Below are 27911 nucleotides of genomic sequence, written 5' to 3'. Positions count from 1 at the left end.
GTTAAAGGCATTGGAACCCTATAAAATTCAGCATTTTTTTTTTAAAGGTTTGTCATTTTGTTTTTTACTTATACTGTTACGATAGCATTTTGTGCCAAAGCATGGTGATAGTTTCATCTAATTTGAATTTACATGATTTTCACTTGAGATTTCAATGGCCAGCTTTGATATCTGTATGAAAGTAGTTGTAAAGGCTGAAGGTTTTTTTACCTTCATGCATTTTATGCATGAGGGTAAAAAACATTTTTTGCCACAGCCCCTAGCCCCACCTAATACCTATCTGAGCCCCATTGTGACCCAGCAATGTCCATGAGAGCCTCAGCTCTATGGGGAATCTCCCTCCTTATTGGCTGAGACAGCAGCGGGAGCCATTGGCAATTGACAATCACAGCCAGTGAGCCAATGAGAAGAGAGAGAGGGGTGGGGCCAAGTCGAGGCTCTGTGTGTGAATGGACACACAGAGCAGCGGCTCGGGAGCGCTCCTGCTCGGGTTCCCCCCATAGCAAGCTGCTTGCTGTGGGAGCAGTTGACAGGAGGGAGGGGCCAGGAGCACCAGCAAGGGACCTGAGAAGAGGAGGATCGGGGCTGATCTGTGCAAAACCATTACATACAGCAGGTAAGTATAACATGTTTGTTGTTGTTTTTAATATTGCCTTTAATATCACTTTAAATATAGTACAGTATTGAGCATGCCCAGGGGTGGACTGACAACTCATGGGGCCCCCGGGCAATAGGGGATCATGGGGACCCTGTGTCCTCGCCCACACCCAAAAAAAGCCAATGAAAGGTAACAGGGGAATTTCATGGGGCCCCCTACTGACCCCGGGCCCTCGGGCAGTGCCTGAGTGCTCAATTGGTCAGTCCGCCTCTGAGCATGCCCTTTCCTGGTGTACCATGTCTAAGCTTCAAGTAGATCTAAACCCTAAGTGGATATCATTTAGTTTGCTAGAGCCCTGCCTTCCTCTGGATCAACTGTGGGTATAGGATTATAACTTTTTGTTTTGTTTTTTTTTTTTTTAGAAATGGTTGAACTGGGTGGACTTTTGTCTTTTTTTCAGCCAGACTAACTATGTATCAAACAATTTCCACTTTTTTCGTTAAAGTGTAATTCTAGTCAAATTCTAACTAAGCCTAAACCTACTCCACCCCCCATTCTATGACTATTCTGTCTGCCCATTAAAAGAAAAGATGCATATACTTACCTATTCTGAAGTCGCTCTGGTCCGGTCTCATGATTGGGTCCCAGCACCGACTTCAGTGTAGATGAGGGACAGCCAACAATAGTAAGTCTATGGGTGAGCTCAGCTCTCGGGCTCTGTAGCCGATGTTGCTGCTCTCTTCCCCTACACTAAAGCCCACGTTGGGACCTAATCATGCGACCAGAAGGGTTTCAGAGTAGACATTTTTAATTTACAGGGCTTAGAATGGGGGTGGGAGTAGGTTTAGGCTTAGTTAGGGTTTGACTGGAAATCCACTTTAGACTCACATTTTTTTCTTTTTTTTTTTCCTCTCAGTGCCAACGATCTTCTCCAGCCTCATTCAGCCACTTTCTGTCTTCACACACACAACAGCATCAGTTGTACATCCTCATTCTGGATTGGCCTCTTAACAGTGCCAATAGTGGACCATGCCCATGCAATGTGTGTCGGTACAGGCATTTGTAGTCTCAACCAGGGGTCAACCACGGGACAACATAGGAGCACACTTTGGAGATAGGGACAAAGCGTTGTCACCCTATAAGAGGAATTGCCTAATCAAAGACCTTCATGACAGGATGACTATTGTTTTAATAACTTGTTTACTTAAAAATATTTGAGATCAGGTGCTTGTAGTCTCAACCAGGGGTGCATGTAACATGGGACAACATAGGAGCACACTTTTGAAGATAGGGACAGAGCGTTGTCACCCTATAAGAGGAATTGCCTAATCAAAGACCTTCTTGGCAGGATCACTATTGTTTTAATAATTTATTTACTTAAAAATATTTGAAATCAGGTGCTTGTAGTCTCAACCAGGGGTGCATTGTAACACGGGACAACATAGGAGCACACTTTGGAGATAGGGACAGAGCGGTGTCACCATATAAGAGGAATTGAATAAACAAAGACCTTCATGGCAGGATCACTATTGTTTTAATAATTTATTTATTTCAAAATATTTGAGATCACATTAATGTATTAAAGTTTAGAAATATTTTAGTGATTGGGTTTAGAATTACTTTCATCTGAACCAAGATAGTTATAGTCATTATTAAAAATACGTAATGTGATTATGTTAGAAAATTCAACCTCAACTATGATGGAGGGGCACCAAGAAGCTTGATAGTTACAATGGTCTTTTCTTACTATCATTTGAAAATGTTTTTTTTCCTTTTTTAGGCTGTTTTTTTATATACTTCTATTGTATGTCATCGGGATAAGATCACCTATTGGATGTATGTAGGGCGGGCACACAGAGCTGGGGAATACATGGGGAAGGTAGAGGTGATGAACTTTTAATCAATAGGGTGTTGGCAAATGGGGAAAATTTGGCCAAAAGTTTGGCCTGGGTCCCACATGCCTGCCTACAGAAAATAATATTGTTATATCAGATGACACTATGTTATCTACTACAGATTTTTTTTATTGAAATACATCCTTTAATGGGTGACTTTTTTGTTTTAGATGCCCTTTACTGCAATGCACGAGAACCAGACAATGGTGAAGAATATTTTGTTGTTGAATTTTTTCAATGGTTGGTTCTTCATCATCGCCTTTTTATTATCTCTCATTTATTGCTCTATCCTGATTGGCAATTTCTGCATTTTTATCATCATTAGGGTTGAAGCACATCTGCACACACCAATGTATTTTTTCCTTAGTAATCTCTCTGTGTTGGACATTTGTTACTCCTCCACCACTCTCCCGATAATTATATTCAATTCTGCGACAGGCAACAAAAGGATTTCCTTTGTCAATTGTATTGCACAGTTGTATCTGTTCATCTCTCTAGGTGGAGCTGAGTGTATTCTTTTGGCTGTGATGGCGTATGACCGTTTTGTTGCCATATGCAACCCATTACGCTATCCGGTGGTCATGCAAATGAGACTTTGTGCCGGTCTTGCAGTTACATCATGGTTGAGTGGGTTCTTCAACTCTATCCTTCATACGGTCACAGCTTCCAAACTTACATTCTGTCATCTGGAAGAGAGTATAAATCATTTTTATTGCGATGTTCCACCATTGGTACAAGTAGCCTGTAACCCCACCAAGACCAGCAAAATATTATTATACGTCCTCAGCGTGTTCCTTGCCTTCACCCCATTTCTTTATATTGTTATAACCTACGTCCACATCATCTCCACCATTATGAAGATCAAGTCTTCTGAAGGACGATCCAAGGCCTTTTCTACCTGCTCCTCCCATCTCACTGTGGTCACAGTATTTTATGGCACAGGTATTCTTCACTATATTGGACCAACAGGTTACTCCATTGAGCTAGAAAATTTAGCATCTCTCTTGTACAGCATTCTGACACCAGTCGTAAACCCAATAATATACTGCCTGAGGAACAAAGAAGTCAAAGGGGCTTTGAGAAAATATTTCCAGAGATTTTATTTCATGACTTACTGATATTTTCATATGCTTTAGTACTCTCTATCAGGGGCGGACCATTTGGAAACTTGGGCACTGCCCAAGGGCCCGGGGTCAGTAGGGGGCCCCATGAGATGCCCCTTGTACCTTTTTCATAGGCTTTTTTGAGTTTGGGCAAGGACACAGGGGCCCCATGAGTTGTCAGTCTGCCCCTGCTCTCTATGTTAGATTTTGACTCATGGAAGCTGGAGTAATACATTGCAGTAAGGGGCTTTTGGTATGAAGAGCAAATACCAATTTTGTTTCCAGTCCCTGTATCACCTATCCTTAACACTTAGCTCTATCTATCCATCTTAGCTTAATGCTTCAAGCAACTCTGAGGATGTAATTTTTGGCATTGTTTTATCTCAGCGACAAAGGAAAGGGTTCATACTCACCTGTCCTGTGATCTATGACCACCTGAAACATCTTCACTTCCAGGTGTGTCAGATGTCTGGTCTCCTGGAGTGATCTATGGTTTATCCCACCAACCCCTACACCAATACAGGACACAGTGATGACATAGGAGTCAGCAAATAAAAAGCGCATGATAGGGGACACAGGCAATGAGAGATGTATGAGGCTGCCATTACAGCCCCCGAATTAGCGACCCAAAAAGAAGCCTATTGAATTATGTGGTATCCAAACCCACTTGTGAGCAGCACCAACAAACTGTTCATTTATTCATTGTCTACATCTACCAGTAGTCTTTAGAGGTACATGAACACTCCAATGGCCCTCAGAACAGCAAATCTTCCAAATACTCCATAGCGTATCATAGACTTGCTAGCCTGTCCTGCTGACCAAAGCAGAAAGGAGAAGACAGGAGGCATAAGATTTTGACAAGCAGCTTTATAAGGGTTCCCATGGACTCCTCTGGAGTCTGAAGTCCTGGCCCAGTCTGGAGTCTGAGGCCCTGGGCAGCCACCTTTTCTGCCCTTATTATAATGCACCATTAGAGTCGGGCACTGTTATTACCCTCAATACCACCGATGATGTCTTAATTACTTTATGGGCCAATGAAGACCAATGGCCAATGGAGACATGACTATTAAAAAAAATTAACATAAGGAACTATTAATTTTGGGCTTCAGTGCAGCTTTGGAAAAAGTTGCACTTCTACTGCTAAGCAGCCACATATATTTGGCCATGGACATCTAACTTTTGGATTTTCCATTAACACCTTCACGCCTAAGGGTAAAACAAATCTAAATGCCTAAGCACAATTTTGCAACGTTGACATGTGATAGTAAAACTGTACACATCATCACAACTACTTTGTACATCCAGGTGAATTATACCTTGTTTTTTTTTTCAGGACAAATTGGGCTTTCATTTGGTGGTAAATGGTATTGGATATCTTCTGATTTTTTGTTTATTATCAAAGGAAAACTGCCCCAAAATAGTAAAAAAAAAATCATTTTTTATTTAGCTGTGTTTCTCCATGCGTTTCTTGTTACTACCATAACCTACCACCAAAAAACAACTGAAAATAAATTCTCCAGCTCTTGACGATCGCAGCGATATCATATATGTGTATGTTATTTGTTGTTTGAACCCGTAGTACAGCCCAGAAACAATAGTGCGCATTTTGTTTTTGTCTTTTTTTTTTACCTAAAACACACTGACATTGACACTAACTGACACTGATACCAATTTTTTTTTTTTAAATCCTGATCTTTGACCCTGACCCAAACACTAACCCTGGCACTGAACTAGATCAAACCTTGATCTAGATATTTTTTAATATTAATTTATTTATCTCTTTTTTTTTTTTTACAAACTTAGAGAGATACAATGTATCTCTCTCCTCCATTCATAGAGAGAGAAAAAAAAACAAGGAGGCCGGGCTGTACAGTGACTGATCACTGTGATAGCCAATCAGAGGCTATCACAGCAATCATGTGACCCGGACTCGGGAGTCCCGGGTCCCGATTGTTAGAACGGTTAGAATAAATGTGAAGTCACTGCAAAGAGGTTGCATGAGACATGCAACAAAGGATGAAAAAAATATATAAAAACATTATGATTTTATTTTAAAAGCAGCTGTTTACCATGTTTAACAAAATAATAACCATTAAAGTATAATTTATACTCTAACTGGAGTTTGTTTAATCGATGAGCTGAAAACATTCGGAATCTCCATTCAAGCAGACCTTACATATGTAGACCTGGAAACACAATACAGGGCAATGTCCAGAGGGCCGGAGGGCTTGTTTCTGGAGATAAAATGATGCCAATTATTTTACACCTTTGGCTCCAGGGATTAATTAACACAACTCTAATCAATGGGTTTAGGTAATGAGCATACATGATTTTTTTCTGTGACATAACAATGATTTCCTGAATGTGATGCTTCTGGGATTTATTACATACTCGAAAAAAAAAACCTTTTCATTTAGGGGTAACCATTGGCCATTGTTGCATCATGCTTCAGTCTCTGCAGAGGACACCAAGCTGTCCTTACAGGATGTCTCCAAGTTACAAGCCGACCTCCATGCTCTGTGTAATTGGGGGACTATGGGGAAAATGAGGTTTAATGGTGATAAATGTAAGGTTCTGCACTTGGGGGCTAAGAATATGCATGTATCATACATACTGGGGGGGGGGGGTCAATGGTGGAGAAGGATCTGGGGGTTCTGGTAGATCACAAGCCTAATAATGGCAGCAATGCCAAGCTGCGGGTTCTAAAGCGAGCAAAATCCTCTCTTGTATTAGGAGAGATATAGACTCCAGAGAGAGAGATATCATTCCCCCCCCCCCCCCCCCCCGGTACAAATCATTAGTAAGAGCTCATCTGGAATATGCAGTTCAGTTTTGGGCACCAATTCACAAAAAGAACATTGGGGAACTGGAGAAAGTACAGAGAAGGGCAACCAAACTGATAAGAGGCATGGAGGAGATCAGCTATGAGGAAAGATTAGAAGAACTGAATTTATTCCCTACTGAGAAGAAGAGATTAAGGGGGGATATGATCCCCATGTAAAATACATAAGGGTGGGATATGATCCCCATGTAGAATACATAAGGGGGGGATATGATCCCCATGTAGAATACATAAGGGGGGGATATGATCCCCATGTAGAATACATAAGGGGGGGATATGATCCCCATGTAGAATACATAAGGGGGGGATATGATCCCCATGTAGAATACATAAGGGGGGGATATGATCCCCATGTAGAATACATAAGGGGGGATATGATCACCATGTAGAATACATAAGGGGGGGATATGATCACCATGTAGAATACATAAGGGGGGATATGATCTCCATGTAGAATACATAAGGGGGGATATGATCACCATGTGTAATACATAAGGGGGGATATGATCTCCATGTATAATACATAAGGGGGGATATGATCTCCATGTATAATACATAGGGGGGGATATGATCTCCATGTATAATACATAAGGGGGGGATATGATCTCCATGTATAATACATAAGGGGGGGATATGATCACCATGTATAATACATAAGGGGGGGATATGATCACCATGTATAATACATAAGGGGGGGGTATGATCTCCATGTATAATACATAAGGGGGGATATGATCACCACGTATAATACATAAGGGGGGATATGATCACCACGTATAATACATAAGGGGGGATATGATCTCCACGTATAATACATAAGGGGGGATATGATCTCCATGTATAATACATAAGGGGGATATGATCTCCATGTATAATACATAAGGGGGGGATATGATCTCCATGTATAATACATAAGGGGGGGGGGTATGATCTCCATGTATAATACATAAGGGGGGATATGATCTCCATGTATAATACATAAGGGGGGATATGATCTCCATGTATAATACATAAGGGGGGATATGATCTCCATGTATAATACATAAGGGGGTATCTATGGTACCCAAAAATTTCCCTAGGCAATGCGTTAAAACCTTTACTATTCATCAGTTTAGAGTTGAGCTATGATGCTAAAATTATTGCTCTCATTTTGAAGTTCGCAGCAATACCTCACATGTGTCCATCTATCCATCCCTCCAATCATCTATCTATCCATCCATCCGTCCGTCTATCCATCCGTCCGTCCATCCATCCATCTATCCATCCGTCCGTCCATCTATCCATCCATCCATCCGTGCATCCATCCATCCATGCATCCAACCATCCGTCTATCCATCCATATCTCCATCCATCTATCTATCCATCCATCCATTCATATCTCAATCCATCCATCCATTCATATCTCCATCTATCCATCCATCCAACCATTTATCCATCCATCCATCCACCCATTTATCTATCCATCCATTTATCTATCCATCCATTTATCCATCCATCCATTTATCCATCCATCCATTTATCCATCCATCCATCCATCCATCCGTGCAGCCATCCATCCCTCCATCAATCTATCCGTGCATCCATCCATCCATCGATCCATCCATCAATCCATCTATCCATCCCTCCATCCATTTATCCATCCATCCATCTCTCCATCCATCCATCCCTCCCTCCATTTATCCATCTCTCCATCCATCCCTCTCTCCATCCATCCATCCATCTCTCCATCCATCCATCTATTTCTCCATCCATCCATCCATTTTTCCATCTCTCCATCCATCCATCCATCTATCCATCCGTGCCTCCATCCATCCACCCCTCCATCTATCCACTCCTCCATCTATCCACCCCTCCATCCATCCATCTATTCATCTCTCCATCCATCCGTCCTTCCATCCATCCATTTATCCAGCGATCCATCTTTCCATCCATTTATCCATCCATCCATCCATTTATCCATCCCTCCATCTTTCCATCCATCCATTCATCTATGCATTCATCCATCTAATCATCCATCCATTTATCCATCCATTTATCCATCCATTTATCCATCCATTTATCCATCCTTCTCTCCATCCTTCTCTCCATCCATCCATTTATCCATCCATCCATTTATCCATCCCTCCATTTATCCATCCCTCCATTTATCCATCCCTCCATCCATGCATCCAATTATCCATCCATCCATCTATGCATCCATCTATCCAATTATCCATCCATCCATCTATGCATCCATCCATCCAATTATCCATCCATCCATCCATTTTTCCATCTCTCCATCCATCCATCCATCTATCCATCCGTGCCTCCATCCATCCATCCCTCCATCCATCTATCCACCCCTCCATCCATCCATCTATTCATCTCTCCATCCATCCATCCCTCCATCCATCCATTCGTCCTTCCATCCATCCATTTATCCAGCGATCCATCTTTCCATCCATTTATCCATCCATCCATCCATCCATTTATTCATCCATCCATCCATCCATCCATTTATCCATCCATCCCTCCAACCATCCATTTATCCATCCATCCAACTATCCATCCATCCATTTATCCATCCCTCCATCTTTCCATCCATCCATTCATCTATGCATTCATCCATCTAATCATCCATTTATCCATCCATCCATCCATTTATCCATCCTTCTCTCCATCCCTCCATTTATCCATCCCTCCATTTATCCATCCATCCATCCATCCAATTATCCATCCATCCATCTGTGCATCCATCCATCTGTGCATCCATCCAGGTAAAGTCATCATTCAGTTTAGCAGACATTATTCATATGGACATCCATAGGGCAGGATATGGGTGAAGAGCTCCGCCGCCCGACATGCAGCAAGTTTTCAACCCATCTAATTGTACATCTAACCCTCCATAATGCGGTGGGCATTCTCTGAGATATAGTGGTGTGACCCTCCTGCGCTCCAAATGTGTATTAAAATAATAAACCAAATAAATAAATAAATGTATAAATCCCAAAAGGAGCTGCTAGCATTAAATCATATACCAGTGATCAAGTGAATGTAAAACATAAGGAATGCTGCGCTACATTCAAATCAAATGTGAATGTGGGATCCCAAAATATCAAATCAAAGAGTGTGACAATATTAACAATATGAATCTATAAGTGCTTACTGATAATACCAAAAATCAAATAAATCACTCAAAAGATATAGAAACACAAAAAACTATATCTATAAGTATGTGCATGAATACACATACATATAATTAAATCACACGTGCTGTGAAGTGAAAAAATAACCATAATAATTGGTACACGCAAACTTATATCTCAAAGTCCAAAAAATAAATAAATATTGTAGGTGAACAAAACAGTAAACGGCGCTTCCAAATTATACTGTTAGTGACCACAAGTGAAAAAAACCGGTGCAGGTTTCTGGGTGTATATAGATCTACGAATCCAACCACCTTCTGGATTAGCCTCTCACCTCATCCCTTCGACCCTTGCGGGTCAAAGAGCAGTAGTGGATCCCTCTCACAGATCCTCCAGGCACCAAAGCACTCCAAGACCGCTCTCAGGGTATAATATTCCCACTCAGGCTCTTCTCCAGGAAAAGTTGAAATATCAATCTCTCAGAATGAGACAAAGGAATCCTCCCATAGTGTAGTATATTTATTATACCATAGGAACATGTAACAAATATTGAATAGGAACTCACGTAGCAGCCAGTCCACACTAAAGCCTCATGCTTTCAGATGAGGATATGTCTGTTGGGTGTACAGCTGAATGCACAGGTGTACCAAGATGGCCGCCACGCCGGAAATACGTCACCGCGCTACGCCGACGCGTTACGTCACAATGTCATGTGACTTCATCAGGGCCCTGATGAAGTCACATGACATTGTGACGTAACGCGTCGGCGTAGCGCGGTGACGTATTTCCGGCGTGGCGGCCATCTTGGTACACCTGTGCATTCAGCTGTACACCCAACAGACATATCCTCATCTGAAAGCATGAGGCTTTAGTGTGGACTGGCTGCTACGTGAGTTCCTATTCAATATTTGTTACATGTTCCTATGGTATAATAAATATACTACACTATGGGAGGATTCCTTTGTCTCATTCTGAGAGATTGATATTTCAACTTTTCCTGGAGAAGAGCCTGAGTGGGAATATTATACCCTGAGAGCGGTCTTGGAGTGCTTTGGTGCCTGGAGGATCTGTGAGAGGGATCCACTACTGCTCTTTGACCCGCAAGGGTCGAAGGGATGAGGTGAGAGGCTAATCCAGAAGGTGGTTGGATTCGTAGATCTATATACACCCAGAAACCTGCACCGGTTTTTTTCACTTGTGGTCACTAACAGTATAATTTGGAAGCGCCGTTTACTGTTTTGTTCACCTACAATATTTATTTATTTTTTGGACTTTGAGATATAAGTTTGCGTGTACCAATTATTATGGTTATTTTTTCACTTCACAGCACGTGTGATTTAATTATATGTATGTGTATTCATGCACATACTTATAGATATAGTTTTTTGTGTTTCTATATCTTTTGAGTGATTTATTTGATTTTTGGTATTATCAGTAAGCACTTATAGATTCATATTGTTAATATTGTCACACTCTTTGATTTGATATTTTGGGATCCCACATTCACATTCTCTGAGATATCGTTAGGTATTCCCGTTCAGTCTGGGGGTCCGGATTGGTCACGCGTGTTGTGTGGTAGGTAGAGGTGGCTTTGAAGTGACTCCGACATCCCCATGTTTTCCTCCATTTCCTCAATTTTGTTGATCCTGGTAAACCATTCTGATTAGCAGGGACAGGCGTGGAGCGCCAATGATCTGGGATACGCTGTTCTGCTGCGTTCACCATATACAGGGCCAACGATTTACGGTACGTCTTAAAAGGGAGTGTGGAGTGGTGGAGCAAGAATTGTGTAGGAGAGAGGTCTAGAGCAGGAGCGGACTGACAACTCATGGGGCCCCCGGGCAATAGGGGATCATGGGGCCCCTGTGTCCTAGTGAATGTAGGGTCCAGGGAGAGCGGATATAGTGAAGGCAGGGTCTAGGGACAGCAGATATAGTGAATGCACGGTCCGGGGCAGGAGTGGACTGACAACTCATGGGGCCCCCCGGGCAATAGGGGATTATGGGGCCCCGTGTCCTTGCCCAAACTCAAAAAAGCCTATGAAAAAAGGTACCAGGGGCATCTCATGGGGCCCCCTACTGACCCCGGGCCCTCGGGCAGTGCCCGAGTTTCCAATTGGTCAGTCCGCCCCTGGTCCAGGGAGACCAGATATAGTGAATGCGGGGTCCGGGGAGAGCGGATATAGTGAATGCGGGGTCCGGGGAGAGCGGATATAGTGAATGCGGGGTCCGGGGAGAGCGGATATAGTGAATGCGGGGTCCGGGGAGAGCGGATATAGTGAATGCGGGGTCCGGGGAGAGCGGATATAGTGAATGCGGGGTCCGGGGAGAGCGGATATAGTGAATGCGGGGTCCGGGGAGAGCGGATATAGTGAATGCGGGGTCCGGGGAGAGCGGATATAGTGAATGCGGGGTCCGGGGAGAGCGGATATAGTGAATGCGGGGTCCGGGGAGAGCGGATATAGTGAATGCGGAGTCCGGGGAGAGCGGCTATAGTGAATGCGGGGTCCGGGGAGAGCGGCTATAGTGAATGCGGGGTCCGGGGAGAGCGGCTATAGTGAATGCAGGGTCCGGGGAGAGCGGCTATAGTGAATGCAGGGTCTGGGGTAGGAGTGGATTGACAACTCATGGGGCCCCTGTGTCCTTGCCCAAACTCAAAAAAGCCTATGAAAAAGGTACCAGGGGCATCTCATGGGGCCTCCTACTGACCTCGGGCCCTCAGGCAGTGCCCGAGTTTCCAAATGGTCAGTCCGCCCCTGGTCTAGAGCGTACGTGGTCACTTGTGTGATTACAGTTTGAACCTTTCTCCAGAAGGCTTGTAGCAAAGAGCAGTCCCACCATACATGTAAGCGTGTCCCTATCTCCTGCTGCACCAGATTTTGTACTCTCCGTTTTTTAGTAAATCAATCCTCTGTTTTTCTATGTTAGGTGTCCGTTTGTGAACCAGTGGTAATAGATCGCTGCTCAGTTCTCCTTCATTCTCGGAGAACACAGTTCTCCTGTGAATGCAGTTTATGAAGCAGTTCTCCGAACGAAGGGAGAACGATCTCCAAACGCTGGAAAACGGTCTACAAACTCTGAAAAACGGCTGATTTTACTATAATCTCTCGAGATTATAGTAAAATATCAGTTTACTAAGCAGAGGTAAACTATCTCTGCTTAGTTTTCGGTCCCTCTGATTCTCCAGCTCTGGGCTGGAGAATCTGGAGGGAGAACACAGATCTCCAAAGAAGGGCTGACATGATCTCCTGAGTGTTATAAACTGTGAATGACCAGAGAATAGCTGAGATCTGTTGAATCGCAGCTATTCTCTGTGTCATAAAAGGACACCTAAGTTCTTTACATCTTTTTGCTACTCAGCGCTGCACTAATTCAACTGATAATTACGCGGTCATGCAACGCTGCACCCAAACAAAATTTATGTCCTTTTTTCCCACACAAATAGAGCTTTCTTTCGGTGGTATTTGATCGCCTGTGCGCTTTTTATTTTTCACGCTATAAACAAAAAAAGGCCAAACATTTTGAAGAAAAACGATATTTTTTACTTTCAGCTATAAAAAATATTATAGTAAACTCAAAGTTGGTAATAAATTTAGGCCAAAATGTATTCTGCTACATGTTTTTGGTAAAAAAAATCCCAATAAGTGTATATTGATTGCTTTGTGTGAACGTTATAGAGTCTACAAACTGTGGTACAGATACTGCAATTTACGCCATTTCTTTGCTATACAGCGCTGCGCTAGTTTAATGGACAATTGCGCGGTCATGCAATACGGTACATAAATGAAATTTACATCCTTTTTTTTCCCACAAATTGAGCTTTCTTTCGGTGGTATTTGATCGCCTGTGTGGTTTTTATTTTTTGTGCCATAAAAAAAAAGGCTGACAATTTTGAGGAAAAAAAAACAATATTTTGGACTTTTTGCTATAAAACATGTCCAGTAAAAAAAAATTTAAAAATCAAATTTAGTCATAAATTTCTGCCAAAATGTATTCTGCGACATGTCTTTGCTACAAAAAACCCAATACGTGTAAATTAATTCGTTTATGTGAAAGTTATAGCGTTTACAAATGGCGGGAAAGATACTGGGATTTTTAGTTTTTTTTTTATACTAATAATGGCGGTGATCAGTTAGTTATGGCGGCGATCAGCAACTTATGGCGGGACTGCGACGGACATTCTGACATTGGGGTTACTGACTTGGGGGTCACTGACATCCCCAGTGACACCAATACAGTGATCAGTGCAAAAAAAAAAAACACTGACACTGTACTAATGGCACTGGGGAGAAAGGGGTTAAGTTTATTATTCAGGGAAAGGGTTAACTGTGTGAGGGGAGTGTTTTACTAGGGGGCGGGGGTGTGTTCTGCAGGGGGGGACACGCCGATTGGGAGAGAAACTCTTCTGTCCCGATCAGCGTGTCCTGGAGCTGTCAGGGAACTGACAGAAAGCACAGCTACTGCAGCTGTGCTCTCTGTCAGTGATTGCCGCCAATCGCCGGGACATAGACTGTAACGACCGGCTGTGACCCGGCGACTGACATCCGCGGCTGTGATCGGCGGGACAGTTAGGGGCGGTGGCGCGCCTTGCATGCACCCCCTACCTTTTTACAAAACACACGTTTTAAAACGTGGTTTTGCCCAGCCGTGCCGCCTTGCCGCCTTGCCGCCATATTTATACATGGGCTGGGCGGCATGTGGTTAAAAAAAAATAGCGAAAAACCAGTGCCAAAATAACGCTAAAATAAGTGATAAATACAAAAAAAAAAAAACACTGGAAGCTGTAAAGCTGCTCCAGATTTTGCACTCTCCCTTTTTAGTAAATCACCCCCATTGCTTCTATGTAAGTTCTTCTTTAATTAAAAAAAAGCAAAAAAAAAACCAATGCCAAAATATCTCCAAATTTAAGTGATAACTATCAAATGACAAAAATATTGAACGCATGTTTTTTTTTTTTTAGTGAATCGACTACTTTTGAGATAAATACCGCATTGGTTTTTTTAAACTCAGAAATGTCTGCAGTGTTTATTTTAGTAAGTTGCAGGGATTTTTAGAAAACTTTGGGGGTCAATGTACTGCATATAAATCACTAAGAGGGGAATGTTTTTTTTTTTTTTCCTCAACAAAATTGAAGTTGCTCTTTAGGTTTTTCCCGTAAATGGGTGGGGAGTTCCCTGGAGGCCAGCCCTGGTGAAACAGATAAAAGAGAACCTGAAGGAGAAAGGGACAAGTAAACAGATCTTGTGTAGATAGGAGGAGGAGAAGAAGGTACTGTCAGAGCCACGACGTGGTCAACGTAAGTCTTGCTCCCCCGGTAAGACCACCATTTGTTAGGTTTTTCTCTGTAATTATGTATTATTATTATTATACAGGATTTATATATTATGATTATTATAATACAGGATTTATATATTATTATTATTATTAGACAGGATTTATATTATATTATTATTATCATCATACAGGATTTATATATTATTATTAGACAGGATTTATATATTATTATTATTATTATTATACAGGATTTATATATTATTATTATACAGGATTTATATATTATTATTATACAGGATTTATATATTATTATTATTATTATTATACAGGATTTATATATTATTATTATACAGGATTTATATATTATTATTATTATTATTAGACAGGATTTATATATTATTATTATACAGGATTTATATAACACCAACAGTTTGCTCAGCGCTGTACAATATAACGGGAGACAATAAAGCAACAATACAGTTCAATATAGGAGGGATAGGAGGGCCCTGATCCTGGGAGCTTACAATCTAGGAGTGTATTCTTCCATTTCTGCGTTGGAGAGAGCATACCGTGAGATTTTATTACTTTCACATTTGAAGTATTGTGTAGAAGTCTCACCCCTTTCTGTTGTGTGCAGCAGAGAGCTGGAAGCTGATCGTTATCGGCGGCATAAATTTATTCGGGTAAAAATGCCGCCCTGGGCAACTGCCTTGCGGTAAATACGCCCCTGCTGCCAGGCAGAAGTGCTAACCACTTAGCCACTGTGCTGCCCGTATATCCAACAATCCATCACAGTTGCTCTTTGTCCACGTCATAAGAATATATGTGGGTTTCAGTGGGCGGAGGTTTCATTCGATCACAATAGCTTGGTCCGACCCGTGGGGACCCGGGTGAGCCCCTGGCATCATCGGGACCAGAGGGAGCTGGCCTGACCACCTGGGTCTGCTTTTCTAACTGTCAGCTCAATGTGACTACCAGGGGCGGACTGACCATTCGGAAACTCGGGCACTGCCTGAGGGCTCGGGGTCAGTAAGGGGCCCCATGAGTTGCCCCTGGTACCTTTCATAGGCTTTTTTGGGTGTGGTTGAGTGTGGGCAAGGACACAGGGGCCCCATGATTCCCTATTGCCCGGGGGCCCCATGAGCTGTCAGTCTGCCCCTGGTGACTACTTGACGTTGTTGACCTTTTATGTAATTCAGTATAGTCCTTATTGTGTTTCCAGAGATTCACTTCTTGCTACAGTTATTTAGATATCTCCACAATTTCCCCCTTTTTTTTGTATGTACCACAGTACCTATATGGGCAGTGCAGGGGCGGACTGACCATTTGGAAACCCGGGCACTACCCGAGGGCCCGGGGTCAGTAGGGGGCCCCATGAAATGCCCCTGGTACCTTTTTCATAGGCTATTTTGAGTATGGGCAAGGACACAGGGGCCCCATGATCCCCTATTGCCCGGGGGCCCCATGAGTTGTCAGTCCGCCCCTGGGGCTGTGCAATCTGAATACCAATGCACATGTTATGTTTTGTTCTTTTCTTGAAAAACCTTGTAATAAAAATGATTGAAGCAGAATATACGTAACACCCGAAAGGTACTCACAGAAGCATAGCGTAGAGTGGAAGGAAATGGCGCCAAGGCATGATGACGTCACAGTTCCCATTTCTGGACCCAACAACTCTCCAACACAACAGTAGGGGAATAAATGTGATTTAAAAGAGCAAGAAAAGGTCCTGAAATGAAAGTTCTTGTAAAACAGCAATAACAGGGACAACCCGATATAGCATATCAAGGTAATAAACAGCACAGCAACACGAGTAACCTTTGTTCCCTCAAGCAGCCTATGGAAACCAAGGCGAAAGCACACTAAGATGATTAAAGTGGAATAACTGGATTCATTGAAGAGCAACAACAGCCGTAATGGAGATTTCCAGAGCATTAAAGCAAACATTTATTAAATTGCAGCTTACCAATTCGTAGATGTGGTGGTCGCATTCGTTTTTCTTTTTTTAGGCTTTCTTCTATTTTCATCTGGTGATCCGGCCAGCAAGTCTGTTTTTTTTTTAAAACTCAGGCTCTCCAGGAGAATTTCAGTTTACATGGACGAGACAAGCCATTTAACTACATCCCGTCCGGCCATTGTATGTAAACGGCCGGATGGTGGCAGTGCAGGGTCGGATGGCCGTTTATAAATGTCCTCCCTGCCCCCTGCTTGTGCGTGCTCCCTGGGAGCGCGCAGCACCGCAATCCGGTGCCTGCTGTGTCCTCCGGACACAGTTGAGAACCGATTATCAGACGGGACCTCTGTGCGAGGTCCCGATCATGTGATCACTGATTGCCCAATCAGTGATCATATGCAGAGTAGTAAGCAAGATGTAATTTGTGACATAATTGCTTACTATGTGTGAAATCTGTGAATGATCACAGAACAGGGGCGGACTGACAATTCATGGGGCCCCCGGGCAATAGGGGATCATGGGGCCCCCGTGTCCTTGCTCAAATCAAAGCACACCCAAAAAAAGCCTTTCATGGGGCCCCCTACTGACCCCGGGCAGTGCCTGAGTGCTCCGAAGGTCAGTCCGCCCCTGTCACAGAGGTCACATGGTACAAGGCTATTCAGAACAGCCTTGTACCATGTGACAAGCTGTGACCAATCACAGCTCACACAGTAGTTCTCAATGGCAGCAAGAATGCAGCCAGAGTGGAGAAATTTTTGCCTTTACAGCCTTTATGGGTGCAAATGCAATCAGTGTAAAAAAAAAAAAAAAAACCTTCTTCACCCCCACTGTACTGCTAGGATGACAGTATGTAAAAAAAAACAAAACACAAATAGTATAAAAAAATTAAAAAAAAAAAAAAAAGGTAAAAGAAAATGTTTAAAAATTATAATTTTGGTTATATATTTTTTTACTAAAAAGATAACTGAATAAATTTTGGCCACGATTTATGACGAAATACTATTTATTTGCAAAATTTTATAAGAAAAAGACTTTCAAAATGTTTGGACTTTCATTTGCATAGCAAAAAAAAAAAAAATCCCAGCGGTGAATAAATACCACCAAAATAAAGCTTTATCTATCTCAAAAAAATGCTAAAAATTCATATGGGTACAGTGTTGCATGACAGCGCAATTGTCATTCAAAGTGTGATAGCGCTGAAAGCTGAAAATTGGCCTGGGCTGGAAGGGGGTCAAAGTGTCTGGAAGTGGTTAACACTGGCAGGGTGATTACAATGACTTTTATTTATTCATGTAAAACTTTTATCCCAAAGAGCAAAAAAAAAACAAAACACTGTTTGCTGTGACTGATTGTAAAGTATGAGCTACAGTGTCAGCTTCGGAAAGTTAGTATAGTTAAATCTGCTAATACATTTAACGCGACCCTCCCAGCAGACTGACACTGCTACTGTCTGCTGTGCTCCTCTGCTCATTCATCCAGAGTGGTATCTCACTAAAACAGGAGGTGTCCAGACCACCAGGTGAAAATATAAAAAAAATTCAAACCTTCGGGTGCTCCAGTTATCTCCCACCACTCAAAAACAATCTGTTGGCTTCAGATCCAGTTGTCTCTAGTAGTGGCATTCCTAGGCAGGTGCAGGGGGTGCGCGCTGCACCGGGTGACACCTACCGCATGGGGTGACACTGGACCCGCTCCATGAAAAGGTAAGTTGTAAAGCAAGCCGACGATCCCCGCAGGATGGATCGGATCTGCGGACTGAGCAGAATGGATCGGACTCTGATCCATTATGCTCCCCAATCCACAGATCTGATCCATCCTGCGGGGATCGTCGGCTTGCTTTACAACTTACCTTTTCGTGGAGCGGGTCCGGTGTCACCCCATATAGTTTGCATGCCGACGATCCCCGCAAAAAGGATTGGATCTGCGTATTGGGGAACATAATGGATCCGATCCATTATGCTCAATCCGCAGATCCGATCCATCCTGCGGGGATCATCAGAGGGGGTGTCACCAAGTGCTACCGCACCAGGTGACACCAACCCTAGGGATGCCCCTGGTCACTAGTATATCCATAGTAGGGACATCTTTACAGCACGACTGATCTGCATGGTTGTATAGTCTCTGCAAAGCTTTTTGGGGGAATGTGGAATGCCCAGGGGCGGACTGACCATTTGGAAACTTGGGCACTGCCCGAGGGCCCGGGTTCAGTAAGGGGCCCCATGAGATGCCCCTGGTACCTTTTTCATAGGCCTTTTTGAGTTTGGGCAAGGACACAGGGGCCCCATGATCCCCTATTGCCCGGGGGTCCCATGAGTTGTCAGTCCGCCCCTGTATATGCTACATGGACATTAAAAACAAATAAGAAAGTTTACAGCAATCTCTTTTAATTAATGATAAATATAGAAAATAAATGCACTACTAATTTACAAAAACCAACAATCTATTAAAAATAAAAACATATATAGAATGACAATATTATTCATGCAAAAAAGTCCAATTATCCTCGTTGAAAGTCTCAGAGACCCGGTGCCAGAAAAAATAATAAAGTGCTTTGAAAACGGGAGAATCCTTCCATCTTCCATACATGTTACATCAATATAAAAAATAAAAACAATAAAACCTTTCATGCGATTTTAACCACTTCCAGTCCGGACACTTTTACTCCCTTCCTGCCCCCAGGCCAATTTTCAGCTTTCAGCGCTATCACACTTTGAATGACAATTACGCGGTCATGCAATACTACCCATAAGAATTTTTTAGCATTTTTTTTTGAGACAGATAAAACTTTATTTTGGTGGTATTTATTCACCACTGGAGTTTTTTTTCTATATACAAATGAAAAAGTTCAAAAGTTTTGAAAAAATGTTTTTCCTATAAAATTTTGCAAATAAATAATCTTTCTTTATAAATGTTGGGCAAAATTTATTCAGTTATCTTTTTTAAAAAAAAAAATATATATATATATAACCCAAATTAGTTCATAACCAAAAATTATGATTTTTCATTTATCTTTATTTTTTTTTTTATATTATTATTTATATTTTTTTAATATACTGTCACCCTAGCAGTACAGTGGGGGGGGGGGGGGGGGGGTGAGAAGATTTTTTTTTTTATTGCATTTAAACCCATAAAGGCTGTAAAAGCAAACATTTCTCCTTCTCTCTGACTGCATTCCTGCAGCCATTCAGAAATACTGTGAGAGCTGTGATTGGTCACAGCTTGTCACATGGTACAAGGCTGTTATGAATAGCCCTGTATCATGTGATCTCTGATCATTCACAGATTTCACACGTAGTAAGCAATGATGTCAGAAGTGACTCTTGCTTACTACTCTGCATGTGATCACTGATTGGCCAATCAGTGATCACATGATCGGGACAGGAGCAGGGGGGGAGGTAGTGGATACACTGGTGTATTTACGTTTTCTGTTGCCCTAGGCAACACAAAAATCGTCTGCCCTCACGGACATGACCAACACCCCCCCCCCTTTGCCCTCCTGCAGAGAGAGCCTGACATTAACCATCAACACCCCTGCCTCCCCCCCATATATTGAAAGAAAGACACTCATCTTCACAGCTCTGGCCATCCCTGGGAATCAGGCTCTACATACACCTGCAGCCTCTCTCGGATCCCACCAGGTTCCCATGTCACCTGTGTCCAGGGGCGGACTGACAATTCATGGGGCCCCCAGGCAGTAGGGGAACATGGGGCCCCTGTGTCCTTGCCCAAAATCAAAAAGCCTATGAAAAAGGTACCAGGGGTATCTCATGGGGCCCCCTACTGACCCCGGGCCCTCAGGCAGTGCCTGAGTTTCCAAATGGTCAGTCCGCCCCTGCCTGTGTCCCTTCTTCCATCTCTTCTTCTGGGGGGAGGTGCTGCCCCCCTGAAAAATGCCGCCCTAGGCAAGTGCCTTGTGGTAAATGCACCCCTGAGCGGAAGGCACTCTCAGGTAGGGTGTGGGGCTGGGGTGTCGTTGGTCAATGTCAGGCTCTCTTCCTGGGGGAGGGGGGTGTTGGTTGGTGTCAGGGTCTCTGTGGGGGGGGGGCAATTTTGTGTTGCCTATGGCAATACACCACTGGGTGTAGGCATGATTGCGCATGTAGTAATTTTGTTACATTTTTGCTTTTAGGTTGTTTAAGTGACCCGGACACAATCCGCTGGAATCCCCAGGAGCCATCCTATAACATGGAGAACTCAGATGACCAAACAGAGGTGGTCCTATTGGCTACTGGGTCATATAACCCAATCACTATCATGCACCTGAGGATTCTCGAAGAGGCACGGGACTATCTTCACTTTACAGGTACCCCAAAACCTTCCCATTACCACCCAGGACTCCCATGTGGCAAGAAAGTTGTAAACAATTTATTTATGATACAAGGTGTTTCTTGTTACAATATCTGAGGGACTCTCCTTCATCAGGACAAGCAGACAATACAACGAGCGTAGTAAAAACCCAAAGAAAGCTGAAGTATAACAATACAAAGTGCAGGCCGACTACAGGAGAATAGGACCAGGGCCGGACTGACCATTTGGAAACTCGGGCACTGCCCGAGGGCCCGGGGTCAGTAGGGGGCCCCATGGGATGCCCCTGGTACCTTTTTCATAGGCTTTTTTGAGTTTGGGCAAGGACACAGGGGCCCCATGATCCCTTATTGCCCGGGGCCCCATGAGTTGTCAGTCCGCCCCTGAATAGGGCTTAAGGCTCCGTTTGGATCTGTGACCCGTGTTCTGTGGGTACAGCAGTCCTTTCATTTCAATGGGCTGCCCTGTCGGATGAAACACGGAACCCTTTTTTAAAAAAAAAAAAAAAAATATTGGGCTGCCTGAAAGCGCATGGAAGCTCATGGTGCTGCACTACCATTCTGGTGATACATGGGATGCCATTAAGAATTACAGGTAACCCCATGCATCTGATAAAGAGCAGCGCGTTTCTTCAGCCTGACGGGGATGCACTCAATTGCGTGCGCGTTCCAGAGTTGCAATAGTGTGAACCTAGACATAGGCTGGCCATACACTATACAAGTTTCTGTCCAATTTCCTTTAGATTTACCTTCAACTATGTAGTGCAAGGGCCTGCCTGATTGGATACAATTGAAGGTGTTGTTTAGGTTTGAGAAAAGTTTAAATTTACACAAATAATTGCATTTCCATGTTCTGTGTACTGTGGGAGAGCGGATATAGTGAATGCAGAGTCCAGGGAGAGCGGATATAGTGAATGCAGAGTCCGGGGAGAGCTTATATAGTGAATGCGGGGTCCGGGGAGAGCGGATACAGTGAATGCGGGGTCCGGGGAGAGCGGATATAGTGAATGCGTGGTCCGGGGAGAGCGGATACAGTGAATGCGGGGTCCGGGGAGAGCAGATACAGTGAATGCGGGGTCCGGGGAGAGCGGATACAGTGAATGCGGGGTCCGGGGAGAGCGGATACAGTGAATGCGGGGTCCGGGGAGAGCGGATACAGTGAATGCGGGGTCCGGGGAGAGCGGATACAGTGAATGCGGGGTCCGGGGAGAGCGGATATAGTGAATGCAGGGTCCGGGGAGAGCAGATATAGTGAATGCAGGGTCCGGGGAGAGCAGATATAGTGAATGCAGGGTCCGGGGAGAGCAGATATAGTGAATGCAGGGTCCGGGGAGAGCAGGTATAGTGAATGCAGGGTCCGGGGAGAGCAGATATAGTGAATGCAGGGTCCGGGGAGAGCAGATATAGTGAATGCGGGGTCCGGGGAGAGCAGATATAGTGAATGCAGGGTCCGGGGAGAGCGGATATAGTAAATGCAGGGTCCGGGGAGAGCGGATATAGTGAATGCAGGGTCCGGGGAGAGTGGATATAGTGAATGCAGGGTCCGGGGAGAGTGGATATAGTGAATGCAGGGTCCGGGGAGAGTGGATATAGTGAATGCGGGGTCCGGGGAGAGTGGATATAGTGAATGCAGGGTCCGGGGAGAGTGGATATAGTGAATGCGGGGTGCGGGGAGACCGGATATAGTGAATGCGGGGTCCGGGGAGAGCGGATATAGTAAATGCAGGGTCTGGGGAGAGTGGATATAGTGAATGCGGGGTCCGGGGAGAGCGGATATAGTAAATGCAGGGTCTGGGGAGAGTGGATATAGTGAATGCAGGGTCCAGGGTTAAGTAACACTTAAATCTTTTCTACTTTGTCCAAAACGTTTACCTCTACATACATTTTAATGAGCACAGACTATCAGCAGTTTATTTCAAAGAAAATCCCTATGGCCAGTTTGTGATTGATACATTCAGCAGTATGTCAGTGCCTAATTGTCGTCTATGTATTTGTTGATTTTCCCAAACAGGAAACTATAGGGTAGTAAAAGGTATTATATCGCCTGTGAGTGATGGATACAAAAAGAAAGGCCTAGTCGAGGGGCCACATCGGCTGTCAATGGCCCAACTGGCGACTCAGACGTCAGACTGGATAACGGTGGACCCGTGGGAGTGTTTGAAAAAGGACTGGACTGAAACTGTAGCAGTTTTAAGGTAGCCTATACAGGCAAACCAATGACTTCCGGGGTTTCGGGGAACTAGAAATCAGAGCATACCCCGAAAGTCAGTAGTTGGCAGAGCCTGCTGGGGTGGAGCTGACTGTAAATAAAGTAAAGGAAGAGTTTTCTTTTTAAATAACTTTTTAAATACCTTTTTTCAGACACCATCAGCAGCATCTTGGGAATATGAATTACGAAGGGAACCTAGATAATAAATCTGTGTACAGGGAGACTAACAAGCATAAAAGGGACAGCAACTGCCAGGACGTCCCTAACCATACCTGTTCAGCCAGCAGAGGTAAGAAATGATGGCCAAATGACCTTGTGATGCTCCTAAAATTAAACAAATTTATGGGTGTGGCCTAGTCTAGCATATTATAAGACGTGGGTAGGAAGAGCTCTACTTTATCTTCATCCAAGTCCGTGGAGGTGCGAAAAAAGGAAAAACCTGCAAGTGAGCAAAAAACCTGCAAGTGAGCAAACAACCTGCAAATGCAAATTACCAATGCAAAAAAGTGCACTTAGCAGTCTGCTTTTGTGCACCCCCTGAAGGGGTAGGACCTCTACCCTTATCTCCCGGGGCGCAAGGCTCCTGACAGGGACAAAGGGTTTCCAACATGGTCCACCAAGCCAAAAGATCTGGTGAACCCTTTTCTTTGTGGCTAGCCAAAGCCAACCACCAAGTGCTAGGTCAGGAAGCTCTCCTAAAGAGAACCTCCCAGGAACAGGGGTAGAAGGAACCTAAGGGCCACACATCCTCCCCCTAGGCTTCAGGCAAGGCCCAAGGACCCACACCCTCCATCCAAGTGACACCAAAACACACACATAAGTGACAGATGACAAAACAGTGGAGGGAAAATAAATAAATAAATACGTGGCCATGCAATAGTGCCCTGGCTAGGCCCTGAGGCCTTTAGCAAAAAAATTGCCCTGGACTAGCCCTAAAATGGCACAGTGTTTGGAACAGTGACCATGTGCACTTTTCACACGTGGGATCCCATCCCCATGTGTTACTAAGAGCTCCCCAGGGGCAACCACTCCCAGGGGGCACTGCTCCGTGGACTCTCTGCCTCCCCGGCCCCTGGCCAGACAAGCTTGACCCATCCAAATCAGGGGGAACTGGGCCCCTCCAGTTTTCCTGGGGGAATTACTCCCGGGCCTCAACTGCCTGTGAGCGCCCTGGTTTTTGTTCCAGCCGGTACTAGCCTTCAGAGCCCCCATCATACCAGCAGGGGTACTATACAGCCAACCATCCTCACCAAAAGGCAAGAATGAGGGCGAAGCACCCCTAATGGACACGGATAAGGACAGATACTACACTTGATCTTAGCCAAAAGGCCGAGAAGTGATCACCTGCTCATAGAGAAGAGCACCCCGTTTCCACCCATCAATCCTTCTACACTTGGTGGTACCTTGTTCAACCACATCCCTGCCAACACTAACCCTGAGGGGGAGTGTAAAAAAATATATTTTTTATTTCTTACCTTTTCAATAGTTGTATCTTTGAAGTAGGATTATAACTAGGGCACTACAGGTGGCTTCTACTGTTTAGAATAGATGGCAAAGTGCAGATAATGGACAAAGTGGAGGACAGACTAAGAGACAGATACTGTCACGGTCTGGGTCAGGTTCAGAGACCAGTTGCTACAGCAGTTGTAAGGCTTACCTGAAACCAGCAGGATTGGTACACCAGCGGCCACCCTGGGAATGACACAGACTCACCTGAGGTGCGGGGTTTAAGCATCCACCGATCTTCCCCAGAGCTCCTAATGGTGGACATGGATTTGGCTGCGTGGGAATGCCAGGTCGCAGATCTCAGGATCACCCCACCAGGGAATGAGCAAGCTGGAAACCAAAAGCGGATCAAACAGTTCAGGGATCATACAGAAGCGGCGTCAGTCACAAGCCAAGGGTCGGCCACCAATGGTAGGAGATAGAATGAGGCAGAATCGTAGTCAGTAGCAAGCCAAAGGTCAGCAACGTAGATGAAGACGACAGCAGGAACAGTCAGCAGGATAATTGGCTGGGAAGGCACAATAATCTGGCAAAGGGGAAGTGCAGAGCCATGGCTTATATAGGAAGTTCATGGGAGGAGCAAGGAGTTCAAGGTTCAAGAGAAAACAGGGCCAAGGCAGGATCATCCAAAGAATTGTCAAGGGAGCTGTCCAGCATTCCAGGTGGCTCAGTGAGAAGAAACATTGTCTCTCACTGCAGAAGGCTCAGGTTCGATGCCAGGCTCTGACAGATACAGTGTAGTACTCAAGCCTTGAGAACAGACAGCCCTGACCAACTAGTTTACAACTGGTAATGGAGATCTGCCAGCACAGTACAAACGGTTATTTATGGAAAACATTAATTCCGCAGCCCCCTCCTCCAGATGCATCTAATAACGGTCCGCTATACAAAATAGGTGAATTAGCAGTGTCTTGTTGGCACCACTAATTCCTAATCACTGAGCATATTGTGACTTTTGGTTGTGTTGTGTTTTCCAGCTGTCCCTCGGGTGAAGCTATTGTGTGGAGCGGACATGTTGTTATCCTTTAGGACCCCCAATCTGTGGAAGCCTGAACACATAGAAGAGATTGTATCCTCTTTTGGATTGGTCTGTATCACCAGGATGGGGAGCGACGCGCAGAAGTTCATCTACGAGTCGGACATCCTCTGGAAGTACAGGCACAATATCCATTTGGTGGAAGATTGGATCACCCATGACATCTCTTCCACCAAGGTCCGGCAAGCCTTGCGCCGAGGGATGAGCGTCCGGTATCTTGTGCCTGACCCAGTACTGGAATATATCAAAAAACATGACTTGTATAGCGAGGAGAGTGAGAAGAAAAACTCAGGCCTTATTCTAGAGCCCCTGGTGAGGAACACCAAGAACCTTCAATAAAGATCACTTCATCATTTCTGTACTCTGTGGTTGTCTAGTTACACTAATCGTAGTATTTTAATTAGAAAATCACCATGACGCCTGACCAACAGATCTGCAGCCCTTTCATTTAGAACAGGGGTCTCCAAACTTTTCACTTTGAGGGCCACGTTGTTTTACTCATTTGTGGGTCCAAAAAATTATTTATTTATAAATGAATCTGCAGCAGCAGAATAGAATAAAAAAGAAATTAACAAGCTGCCGGCAGCAGGGCTATATGGCGCACCTCTACACTCCTCCTGCACCTTAAATTAAGGAGCCCCATTTACTTCTGCATCCCCATCAGTCTCCCCGTACATCTGCATCCCCATCAGTCTCCCCGTACATCTGCATCCCCATCAGAGTCTCCCCGTACATCTGCATCCCCATCAGAGTCTCCCCATACATCTGCATCCCCATCAGTCTCCCCGTACATCTGCATCCCCATCAGAGTCTCCCCGTACATCTGCATCCCCATCAGTCTCCCCGTACATCTGCATCCCCATCAGTCTCCCCGTACATCTGCATCCCCATCAGAGTCTCCCCGTACATCTGCATCCCCATCAGTCTCCCCGTACATCTGCATCCCCATCAGAGTCTCCCCGTACATCTGCATCCCCATCAGAGTCTCCCCGTACATCTGCATCCCCATCAGTCTCCCCGTACATCTGCATCCCCATCAGTCTCCACCGTACATCTGCATCCCCATCAGTATCCCCGTACATCTGCATCCTGATCAGAGTCTCCCCGTACATCTGCATCCCCATCAGAGTCTCCCCGTACATCTGCATTCCCATCAGAGTCTCCCTGTACATCTGCATCCCCATCAGAGTCTCCTCGTACATCTGCCTCCCTATCATTCTCCCCGTAGATCTGCATCCCCATCAGAGTCTCCCCGTACATCTGCATCCCCATCAGTTTCCCCGTACATCTGCATCCCCATCAGTCTCCACGTACAGCTGCATCCCTATCAGTCTCCCCGTACATCTGCATCCCTATCAGTCTCCCCGTACATCTGCATCCCTATCAGTCTCCCCGTACATCTGCATCCCCATCAGTCTCCCCGTACATCTGCATCCCCATCAGAGTCTCCACGTACAGCTGCATCCCTATCAGTCTCCCCGTACATCTGCATCCCTATCAGTCTCTCCGTACATATGCATCCCCATCAGTCTCCCCGTACATCTGCATTCCCATCAGAGTCTCCCCGTACATCTGCATCCCCATCAGTCTCCCCGTACATCTGCATCCCCATCAGTCTCCCCGTACATCTGCATCCCCATCAGTCTCCCCGTACATCTGCATTCCCATCAGAGTCTCCCCGTACATCTGCATCTCCATCAGTCTCCCCGTACATCTGCATCCCCATCAGAGTCTCCCCGTACATCTGCATCCCCATCAGGGTCTCCCTGTACATCTGCATCCCTATCAGTCTCCCTGTACATCTGCATCCCCATCAGAGTCTCCCCGTACATCTGCATCTCCATCAGTCTCCCCGTACATCTGCATCCCCATCAGAGTCTCCCCATACATCTGCATCCCCATCAGAGTCTCCCCGTACATCTGCATCCCTATCAGTCTCCCCGTACATCTGCATCCCAATCAGAGTCTCCCCGTACATCTGCATCCCCATCAGAGTCTCCCCGTACATCTGCATCCCCATCAGTCTCCCTAGAAATTGGTGTCTAATCAGTGCCCATCAGAGAAAC

General features: G+C 44.7%; 2 protein-coding genes and 1 pseudogene across 3 annotated transcripts in view; 2 read left to right on the top strand and 1 right to left on the bottom strand.

Annotated features, from left to right (window-relative positions):
- The window catches only part of LOC149441765 (nicotinamide/nicotinic acid mononucleotide adenylyltransferase 1-like), a 51027-nt gene extending 24821 nt beyond the window's left edge, over window positions 1–26206 (top strand). The window contains exons 1-5 of one of the 2 annotated variants that reach the window (XM_089656911.1): window positions 14749–14876; window positions 20920–21093; window positions 23106–23289; window positions 23456–23592; window positions 25787–26206. In XM_089656911.1, the coding sequence (XP_089513037.1) occupies window positions 20976–21093; window positions 23106–23289; window positions 23456–23592; window positions 25787–26184 (837 nt within the window). In that variant the 5' untranslated portion in view covers window positions 14749–14876; window positions 20920–20975 and the 3' untranslated portion in view covers window positions 26185–26206. Of the gene's footprint in view, window positions 1–14748; window positions 14877–20919; window positions 21094–23105; window positions 23290–23455; window positions 23593–25786 lie in introns of those variants that run through there. The other variant, XM_089656910.1, reaches the window with a different exon arrangement.
- On the top strand, window positions 2664–3611 carry LOC149441767 (olfactory receptor 5V1-like). Its single transcript, XM_089656912.1, has one exon. It carries the CDS (start codon window positions 2664–2666, stop codon window positions 3609–3611), a length of 948 nt encoding a protein of 315 aa, XP_089513038.1.
- LOC149441766 (U2 spliceosomal RNA) lies at window positions 24524–24644 on the bottom strand (annotated as a pseudogene).
- Window positions 26207–27911: the final 1705 nt, after the last annotated feature.

This window comes from Staurois parvus, unplaced genomic scaffold (genome assembly GCF_062004578.1).
Source record: "Staurois parvus isolate SC_StPar_1 unplaced genomic scaffold, SC_StPar_1.0 ptg000949l, whole genome shotgun sequence".
Lineage (NCBI taxonomy): Eukaryota > Metazoa > Chordata > Amphibia > Anura > Ranidae > Staurois > Staurois parvus.
The sequence above is the reverse complement of the archived record's forward strand: the minus strand, read 5'-3'. Positions and strand labels throughout refer to the sequence as shown.